The sequence below is a fragment of the Branchiostoma belcheri genome, unplaced genomic scaffold (genome assembly GCF_001625305.1).
Source record: "Branchiostoma belcheri isolate BF01 breed outbred unplaced genomic scaffold, Haploidv18h27 scaffold51, whole genome shotgun sequence".
In the NCBI taxonomy this organism is placed as follows: domain Eukaryota; kingdom Metazoa; phylum Chordata; class Leptocardii; order Amphioxiformes; family Branchiostomatidae; genus Branchiostoma; species Branchiostoma belcheri.
Window position 1 is genome coordinate 708,431 of NW_017804143.1, and position 11,006 is coordinate 719,436.

Here is an 11,006-nt window from a genome sequence, read left to right on the forward strand (position 1 = left end):
TCTCTCGTGTGTCTCCTCCTCGTCCTGCCATTATGTCAAATGGATTCAACTTTGTCAGGTTTCATGGAGGTAGCGTTCTCCTTTTTTTTTACAAAATCAGGCGAAAATTAACGCGCGCTGATGTCATCCATAAAATTACTTAAAGATTTGGATTCCAGGCTTGTTATTCAAATGTTACAACCCAGGTTATTGTTTACGTTAGCACATTATAGAAAAAATTAAGCTGCTCTATCATTGCGTTGCAGCTGTGCTTTACATTTTACGATGAACAACGCAAATGACAGTTTTGTCATTGACCATCTTACCCCCACGCAAGCTGAACTTATGAATTCCTGATACATTCTATCATGAGAGGTCGGATCTGGTCATGGGCAAACGCATAAAGTAAAAAGCACTTCGCCAGTAGGGGTCAAAATTTATTCATTCTATAGTATCATCTGGAGTATGTAGTAAACCTGACTAAAGACGTAATGGCGTGCTTCGGTGTGGCGCTGAAAATCAGACGAATGCATTTATTCTAAAAGGCAGATACCACGATTAGGTTTGGCATTTGAAACCTATACTTAAATGCTAAAAAAAACAAGGACTTACAAAGTACTTTTCCACACTTTAATCTCAACAATTCTACTGCAACAGAAAGTCACAAGGGACTGTAGCAAAAATCTAGAAAGAAAAAAAATTCTTTAAAAGGTATTTCAATTTTTGGTGCGAAAGTGTAACATATTGTTTCTTTGAAGAAACAGATTTTAATTTAACAGACGTGAACAGCCAAACTGAATAACCCTATCCTTACATATTTGTCCACCATGTTTGGTATATATCGGAGGTAAATATGTAAAAATCATACTTTCTATGAGATGTTTTAAATAAAGAAATTTCTCGAAGGCTAAACTGTAATCTGATGTTAGCGCCAACAATTGACGCAGGCTTTTAACCCTAACCGTGACCCCTCCTATCGCCCCCATCCAACATTTACTCCTCACCGGTGTGTGTACGGGGGACCTGGCGCCAAAATCACTCGCCTTCCGGGCATGTATCCAGGTTTACTACGTGCACTTCATGGTGAAGTGTTTAATATGAGGAATAGGGCAACGACAAAGCGATAACAAACATTCACTCGAAAGCTTAAAACTGCTTTGAACACGCTTTCTACGATTCTACTACTAAAACTGGCGATTTGTTTTATATTCTAACATCTATGACTAGACATGATGACAGCACACTCAAGTTATATCAACTTCTTTTATGCCGCCACCAACGCAGATGACGAATACAGGACAAGACAATACTCCTTTTCACTTGAGTTAAGTGAGGAAAGTCGTGTAAAGTGTCTTTCCTTTCGGTGGCATGTCAGGACTCGAACCCGGGACCTCTTTCTTAATTGGTCCCGAGTCGAGCACACTGCCGCTACGCCACATGACCCCACACCGCTACGCCACATGACCCCACACCGCTACGCCACATGACCCCACACCGCTACGCCACACGACCCCACACCGCTACGCCACATGACCCCACACCGCTACGCCACACGACCCCACACCGCTACGCCACATGACCCCACACCGCTACGCCACATGACCCCACACCGCTACGCCACACGACCCCACAATGGCGATTTTTTATTGACATCCCAATTGAAGTTTAAAAGTTTTGGCAGTCTTTTTAAGCGAATTCGGAATGACAGGAGTCTCTACCCACCACACGCTCACACAGCTAAATTTCAAGTTAATCCAATGACATTGATCTAAAGTAACATTAATCAAACTTGAAAAGTCCTGACAGTCTTATTAAGCGAATATCTTACAACAGAAGACTCTACCCCCCCCCCCCCTACCACACACACAGGCTCACAGCTAAATTAAAGTTAACCCGTTGATCTTATGTGGCATTAAAAGTTGAAACGTTGAAAAGTTCTGACAGTGTTTCTAAGCCAGTTATCTTAAAGTACGACCCTCTGCCCTACCCTGCATTAAATGACTGAGGGTTTGAAATTCTGATCTCAGACCATAAATTTGGTAGCCTTAACAGCGGTCTTTCGGGAAACTGGAAAACGGCATCTTTTCCCTAGGACTTATACATGTACGTGACTGACTTCACATCTCGTATATTGTGCAGGCTGATGTATGGCGCAATGGAAGGAGACAGACTCGCTGATACTCCCCTAGCGAAGTGCTGCATTATTCACGTCTCCTGACAGCAGGACGTGTGGGCGGTCTGTCTACCCGGGCTGGGATCGCGACGTGTGGTGCATGGGTGCTAGCAAGGCAACCGACTCTTAAAGATCATTATGTAACATGTTTACAACAAAAAATTATTTTTCGTTGCACCAGCAATTAGAATATTTTATTTTAAAAGTTAGATGTTCTTGTGATCGTATTTTACTTTTCAACATACTTGTAGATATATATTTAACTTTCTGTAAAGAAATTACCAGGAAATTTAGTTTGCATCGTCCTGATATTAGATAATGCAGTTGTGTTATACAAGGGAGGCATATTCGTGGTGTCAGGAATTCGTGACAAAGAGGTCTTCGAGAAAATAACACTACAGCTAAAGTCTCTGCATCTACAGTAAAGGAGTACTTGTCCCGTTGCCAGAGCTTTTGACTGTCTAGGTTAACGCAATTCTCACAGTTTAATAAACTTTAAATCCCCCCGACAGTCGTCAAATAGGTTTTCATTTCACGGTCGCTGCTGCCACCTCCGTCATCGTAACCGTAATCTTTACCGTTCACATTTGACGAGGGCCTTCGTGGGAACTGTGTAGCGCCTTCACCCTGCGTGGGAATAGGTGCTACGCGCTAGCTTCTGTCGCACGTTCACGGATCAGAGCTCACGAACACTATCCGAACGCCCACTTACAATCGTTAGAGGTAGGTCGGAGCAAGGTCGGCTGTGGTTGGCTGGTGTTCGGCGAGGTCGGCCGCTAACCGAATGTTTCAAAATGTTTCAAACATTGGTTTGGAGTTGGTTGGGAAGTTCGGATATGGTTGGCTGGTGGTCGGCTGTAGGTCAGTAGCCAACCAGTCAGGAGTAAGTCAGCAGAGTTCAGGGCACGTTCAGGGGTCAAATGTTACTCACATATTACTCAAATTCGTTTCCAATTGTATAAAAATATAGGGTGGGGGGCAAAACTGATCAGACTGCTCAGCAACGTCGGTAGTAGGTCACAAATGTGTGCCAGGGGCTTAAGGCGAAGAACTTGTACTCATGGTGCATTTTAACTCTGATATTCTTGAACTTTTATTCAGGTTACATCAATCTAGACTGAGTGAAGCATGAATAATGTATGTATCCAGCTTAATTTGCCGGATTTACCCCGAAATTAGGGTCGACTTAGGTCATTATATATATTAGTGCAAGTAGCTGGTTTACGGATGCAGATACTCCGTAAATAAGCTCTTTATTCATAGCCACTTTTTATCAGGAGCCGACGTTTCGATCATCGTCTGTTATCTGTGTCTGTGCTTTGCGCAGAGGCGATATTATAGCCGATGCCTTGGTCCTTATGCTTACCTGACTGAGATGACATAGTTGTCTCACCAGGTAGAGCGGCTTATCTATCGTTTTGTGCGCCCCTTTTTAGGGGATACTATTTTTTGTTTGGTCTGACCTACCATCAAAAACAGGTCCTTATGCTTACCTGGCTGAGATGACATAGTTGTCTCACCAGGTAGAGCGGTTTATCTATCGTTTTGTGCGCCCCTCTTTAGGGGCTACTATTTTTTGTTTGGTCTGACCTACCATCAAAAACACGTCTGTTATCTGTGTGGTATAATTGGCGTGATGAAGATGACAGACGGTCATCAAACGTCGGCTCTTGTTACAAGTCGTTGTGCATAAAGCAATTTTTTTATTTAGATAGACAGATACTTTTAGAATGTAATTTTACTGGCCACATGATAAGATATGATCGTCTGAGGGTTAATTTTCCATCTATGTTCCCATCTTCTCTTTCTGTCCTTCAAGTTTTCTGAACTGTTTATCTCAAAAATACTTGCAAACGAAGCTGAATCCTGCTACGTCAGCCCAGGTTACGTCCAATTACCCAGCATTAGGACCATGAAACACCCCGTAACTCCTTTTCAGCGCTCAGCAATCTAAGAGGATTTAGCGTTGTAGTTTGGCAGACGATGCCTTCGCAATGTGCAGACGATTTTCTCGGAAAATACAAATTTGGATGTAGGTCATAGAAAGGTTATGGGTGTTATGGGTGGACAGACTAGATCATCATTCGTCATCATTACCTCAATGTAAATCGGAGGTACTGTTTTTGGTATGTCTGTGCGTGGGTGTGTATGTGTCGGTTGTAATGGATATGGTTGGTTCCAGAGGCAGAAAGTCATTAATCATGTCTACATATCAAGAGCCTAGATCATATATGGCCTCATTCGGTCAATATTGACCATGGTAAAATCCTAATTGTTAACAGTCCTACAGCCTCGACTATGGCTGAACAGTCCTATACGAGAATAACAGCCTCTGCCACATAGGGCATATTTGTACGCTGACTAAGTTATGTTACAGTCACCATCACACAAGATCGTAATATTTCATGGAGGTCTGAGATCTCCGAATTCTTGTTATCGAGTGTTTCCTGCGTCTACAGGGTCTGGCACGCACCATAGCTGCATTAGATCTTATTAGATACCGCACCATACAAAAGGTCGAGATTACGAAGGTTGGAAAACAACAAGCCTTATCTCGGACTGATTGGTTCCTTTCATGGGAGCCTGGTTTAGCCTTTTATAATATCTAGGCACGCTGGCTCATTACTAGAGCGGACGGTCTGAAGTAGATAAGAGATTTACTTAATCACTTTTGGTTACGTCAAGGGTGACCTTAGAGTTGTGGCAATAGCTGAATTTTTTTTATTTTAGATGTTTCAAACAATATCATTAATGTGCCTGGGCGTTAATATAAGCTATAATTTCACTTGAGTGCGTCACCATTATGTATCGTTCTATTTAAATGTTAAAATAAAAAAAATCTACATTCTGAAAGGCAACCTTAACTGTCCATACATGTATGTATAACACTAACCCATTAATCATACAGACACGGTTCTGGGTACGGTACGGCCCTACCTTTCAAGCTTAGTCAGTTTCTAGCGGTAGGTTAGCTTGGGTTAACGCGTTGCATTTGCCGCGGATGTTTGTAATCTCTTTTATAACACAAGGTCACAGGCAACTGAGTAATCTGAACATCAAGTGCTGTGAGGCGTATTACGGGACGTCACGGTCATAAAAGACAGTTTCAGATAGTCCATCTTCTCACGTCAAATCACAGACGAGAACCTCAATATCCATGTCTCGACCTTTTGAAGTCGACGTGACACTTTTGCGCTTCAGACGATCTTGCGGCAAGCTAGACGGAAAGCCTGGATGACTATCGGATCCAGAACTGTGCCTATCTAGGTCTATGCCTGAATGGGTTAGGATTAGTACCAGGCACGGTTCTGGATAGTCTCCGTGTATACAAAATCGTAGATTCGCCCCAGTCATAGTTCTGGATACGTGTATGAGCATGGTTATAAAGCACGGTTCTGGATATATGCGAGTTAGTATCAAGCAGGGTGCTGGATAGTCTCCGCGTATATTCAAGAGGTCTGTACGTAGATTTGCCCCCGGCACAGTTCTGGATACGCGCGTGGACTATCTGATTAAGCAGGGTGCTGGATACAACAACGACTTAGGCCTAGGAAAATATTGTGTTTCGGGTTTCCCGACCGACCCTAGCCTTTTATTTGCTGAGGTTTAGAATTAAGGTTGATTGGATCAGAGAACTAATGATGACTAGAATAATACAACCAACAAATTAATTTAGTAGACATTTAAGTTACTAAAGGCATGCAATTAAGAGTTAATTAAATTGCTTACCTATTATACAATAAAGCATTATCATTAGGATTAAAACCATTGCTACAAAAATCACCATCAATTAACAGTCCATGGACGTTTGTATGACACACTGGTTCAAGATCACGTTCACGTCAATGAAAAGTAATATTTTCATGATGGTTCTACTTATGGATTTTGATTGATCAATCAATAAAACTGGACAGTGATAAATTTCCCAACCCTGTCAGAGAGGACCAATTCTTCAGTAGCATCCAGGTATGAGTTATCGCTGCCAAGCATGCTTCGTGGTGAAGAAACAGTCAAATGAATCATTTTGTACAGCTCAAACATTATTGGAAATAGCTTGAAATGTGTCATATAAAGTAGAGTGTATTCATTCCTCAAGCTAAGTTACATCTTTCACACCGCAGTCGTCCCTCAGTAAGACATCTGGAGCCGCATAGTTCCCGTTTAAGTATTTTATTCAGCCTGTCAGGACCGGTTTCGACCTGTGGGCTTCTTCAAGTGTACTGAAGTTAAATGGCACAGATACATAAAGTTATATCAGCTTAAAATATGTCACAATCACATAGAGGCTCATTGACAGTCATCAAACGTTTTTACAAGAATAGTGAAAGAAACCCGCGGTACCAACACCATCCCTTAGCAGAGACGGGGGAAGCCACAAACTTTCTGCAACGCATGAGTCACTGCTAATCGAGTCACGTGTGTATCTGTATAACGTGACGTCACAGAAGCGTCATAGAAGTGTTTATGTGTCATAGTTGATGTCACAGAAGCGGTGGATTGCTCATTCCTTGACAAAAACTGGAGTTGTACAGTCGAAAAGTTGGGTAAGTTCGACTTTGGTTCACAATTGGAGGAAAACATCGATGTTTGTTTGCTTGCGAAAAAAGTTCCATGACAATGGTCGATGTTGTGATCAGGAAATGCATGTGTTGTCAATAACATATGGCAAAACTACTTCACATATAAACGGTTACAATAGCAAACAAACCATACAAATATCATTACAATGTTTCCAAATTTCATCAGGTCGACATAGTCAAGATCACAAACGTCAGAACTGATTCTTGCGCCATTGCTCGCTTGTTCCAATGTCCCAAATCATCTTTTCAGCATTTCACTTGTTCAGTGACCCGTATATATGAATCATAAGTATATTAATCACATTTTATTTCTGATGTGTGAAATATTTACATATCAAGAGTTGCTCTGGTGTATCTGTGTCCTGATATCGCAGGCTGTACATGCCAGCAAAACGTACCCTGTATTTATAGCAACAGCAGTTGAGAATTTTTGCAGCCTTGTGTTTCTTTTTGTTAATAATAGTTTCTCAAGCTCTGTAAGTGAGAAAAATGCGAGACCAAATAAATTTTAAAAAATACGATTTAAGAAAGACGACAAAATAAATGTGCCATTGAAAACAAAAAGTACGGACGAAATCATGACGGTAGCTGCAGCTTTATATTTCGTCAGTGATGATTAATAAAGCCAGCAAGCTAAGATTTCACCATGGATGAGGCCTTTTATACCCACTGCTCCCTGTAGTTAACCACTCTAAACTTTGTCAGCTTTGCCAGAGAGTCGACTGCAGTTTTGTCGGGGGCATGTTTCCAAGTGGCAACATGGAATCTGCGAGTTTTACGAGGGAAACACAACGATAGTCCTGTACATGTCGAACCTAGGTCGCTGTCGTCATCAAGTTGGGAGTTGTTCGTGGTTGGTTCTTTGGCCGTTGTGTTGCAGGTTGTAATTTCGTCGTGTCTGTCTCTGCTTCTTCCCGGCGATGCAGTCAAACTGTGCGCCGAGGTTTCCTCGACTTCGATGCTTTTGGTAATTTTCAGGCTGGCGTGTTCACTTTGTGGATTCTCCTTGCTGCTCTCGGTGGTGTTTGGTTCCGTCTGCGGGCTCCAGGTGACCCCTCTCCGCTGCCGCAGCACCCTGTTCGCCCGGCCTGAGGTCTTGTTGTCTCCGGGTGGTTTACCGGGGAATGGGATCTTAGCCATCGGTCTTCGGAAGAGGGAGACGCCGAGGTTGTTCATCTCTGTATCGCCGATCTGTTGCCGAGGTATCGATGATAATGACGTCTGAACCGTCCTGAAAAACACAGAGAAAACCTTCTCCGTTAGTCCAGGAAGGGGCAGGTCACATTCATAGACATATGATCGTATAGTCTAATCGTAAGATGTGGGCATTCTTGGAATATACATGTAGTCGTGCATATTTGGTACCAGAATGCTAAGATGTGTTAGATCCTTTATTTGTTCAATTATACCCAATTGACAACAATGGCCAAACCTCCTTTCAACATTCAATTTCGTATGTTTGAACATTCTGAAACACTCGGCTGGGGCAGCTGTACAATAATCGGCCTGGCTGAACACCAGCGAGCTTGTTCCTCACCTACTCCTAACTCCATGGTGTTCAGGAGGCCATATTGGATTTTCTGTGTGTGTCACGGGCTTTAGGGAAGCAATGCTCTCTTATCTCCATTAAAAGTAATCTTCGCAATTCAATCCGACGGTGAAATCATAATTACAACAGCTCCAGAGACGTGTTAACCTTTAGACCGCCGCTCGGCTTAATTCTGTGTAACCTTCAAAATTCATTAAAGCCCTGGCTTCAACTTGTAATGAAACTGCAAGACGCCAGAGCAGTGATAACTAAAACGTAGCTAACGTTATTACACGTAAACATTGATACAATGTGATTATAGGTTACTCATGGTTGACATTTTCAGAATCAATTCCCCTCTTTCGTAGCCAGAACAGCTTTTTAAGTTTACTTAAAAGTAAGTTCATAAATCTTTGCACAAGTAATAATCCCACTTTCAGTAGGTTGTATAGATATTTTCCTACAGATAATTTAATTTTGGATGCACGAGGAGACCGAAAATCAATGAATTGCAGAATAATTCAGTTTGATGCACCAAGTAATAATAGATGTAGTTGAGTAAAAATTGATGTAGTTTCAAATTGCTTTAGTTCACTGTCTGGAACGGTCAAAAAGTCATCCGTTAAAAACTGTGCAATTGTAAAGGAGTACTTGGCAAGCAGCTTCGCCTACACATGGCTTCTGCCTGTCTCTACCCACATAGGCAGAGGAGTGCGGTGTAACCAGTTATCGCAACAGCAGGCTAGGGCCTGGGAAAATTCATATTGTGTTGTCAGTTTTTAGTCCTGAAAAAGCTAGGGTGAGTAGGTAGGGGTTTTCTTCTTTTTAAGTTTTTTTGTAGATTTTGGCTAAAATGATATGGTCCAACAAATAAAGTCTCAAGGACCTGCCCACCTGTTTCCTTGTGGACAAATATTTCAACTGATTTACTTTTAAAAATTTGCTTCTGAAAATGCGTCAAATGATCGATAAACAAGAGAAGGGTTCTACTGGAAACACAACAATTTTTCCTAGGCCCAGGTAGAATTAAGAGGCATGGCGTAGGTGTTAATGATCTTTTTAACGACATCATCATGTGTAAAAGGGTGTTAACATTGCGTCTCCGTCTGAAGGTTGGTGAGCTCGCTGCCGGCTGCTGTGTGGGAGGTGAGGGATGGTAACGGTCGGGGCGGGACTACAAATGTGCTTATCATGAGTCGTCAAGGCAATAAGCTTTACCAAGAGGACAATGAAGCATGGGATGTAAGTAATAAAGGCCTTGGAGACTTTTTTTAGTCGCAAGCTCGCATCAGTTTTCGGTTTCCCAGAGGATGTCATCACGGAAGGAAGATCATTGTAGATCAAGCCACGTATCGATTTCCATTGTCTGACCCAGCAAATCCCCTTTGAGGCCGTAGGGGCAGTGGGTTGTTTATTCACTATCATGGGTATTGAAAGACATCTCATCGCTCTTCTGGGTGTCTAACCTTCACTGACTCGGCCGAGGGGTCTAGACTTTTTAGCCGAATGGTTAGAGCGTCAGGGTTGTGAGCTGGCGCCCAGGTTTGGCGTGGGTTCGATCCCCGGCCCGGGGCCAGGAGTGTCTTTCTGTTTCTACTCTCCTAATCCTTACAGCATCTCAGGTAGGAGCTTTCTGAGCGACCTTCCCGACCTGTGTACTTGATTGATGTTTTTGGTTTCTCTCCAACTCACCACAAGTGCACAACCTTTATACACCCGTCCGTCCAACACTCCATGAGCGATCACGTCCTGGACATGCTAAAGGTCGTCCTGTGCACCTTTTTGTAGCAGACCTTTTGAAATGTTCGAGGGCTCGAACCCGGACCTCTGGGTCAGAGTCGAGCACTCTGCCGTTACGCCACACGACCCCACACATGCCACCTATTCCCTTGGGAAAGACACTTTACACGACTTTCTTCACTTAACTCATGTGAAAAAAGAGTATTATCCTGTCCTGTATTTGTGCTCTATTTGCGTTGGTGGCGGCATAAAATAGGTCGAAATAACTTGAGTGTGTCGTCACCATATGTCCAGACATGAAATGTTAGAATTTAGAAAAATTGTTCGAGTGCTGATATAAAGTCATCTCCCGCTTTTAAAGGTGCCGAGTGCAGATTTTAGGGCTTGAAAAGAAATTTTTTCAAAGTCGTTATATTCTTCTCAATTATCTACATACTAGGTCCACGATAAACTACACGATACCAATGTTTATCGACATTTATGGAGCAAAAAGACTGAAATTTGTGACCGAAAACGGTTCCTGGTAGTATCCTGGGCTGCTTTTTAGGGTACCACCCAGAAAATAAAGAACTCGTCTTGGGGATTATTTCTGTGCTGAAACGTGAAGCAAAAGAAAAAGAGCGAAAAGGGACAAGAAAAAAAATCATGAGAGAGCACCATCCACAAAATCAATATCAGAAAGCCTCCATCTCCAAACCAAGGAAGTTTCCATTGTGCTCCGTACTCTATTACATCAATAACTGCAGGAAACATCCATCAATTCAGAAAACAGGACCTTCTGCGACCTTTCCTTAAAGGAATCTTTAAAAGGGTTCAGAGATGCATTAGAGGTTGCGACCCCCGTCTCCATTGATAAAAGTCTTTTAGCAAAGTTAATTTGTCTCCCAGTATTGAGGTTTTTGTCAGGTTTAACCGGCTGCCCCCTATCGAATACAGGTCTGTGCACTTGGCCTTAGCAATGACGTCTCAATACATGGAAGTATTTTAGAATTCCCAGTAGTGGTAG

The 11,006-nt window shown here is 42.5% G+C and overlaps 1 protein-coding gene across 1 annotated transcript in view; it reads right to left on the reverse strand.

Annotated features, from left to right (window-relative positions):
- Window positions 1-7,289: 7,289 nt before the first annotated feature.
- The window catches only part of LOC109480568 (neuropeptide Y receptor type 2-like), a 36,895-nt gene continuing 33,178 nt past the window's right edge, over window positions 7,290-11,006 (reverse strand). Inside the window, exon 4 of the mRNA XM_019782799.1 lies at window positions 7,290-7,963. Within this exon, the coding sequence (XP_019638358.1) occupies window positions 7,393-7,963 (571 nt within the window). The 3' untranslated portion in view covers window positions 7,290-7,392. The remainder of the gene's footprint in view (window positions 7,964-11,006) is intronic.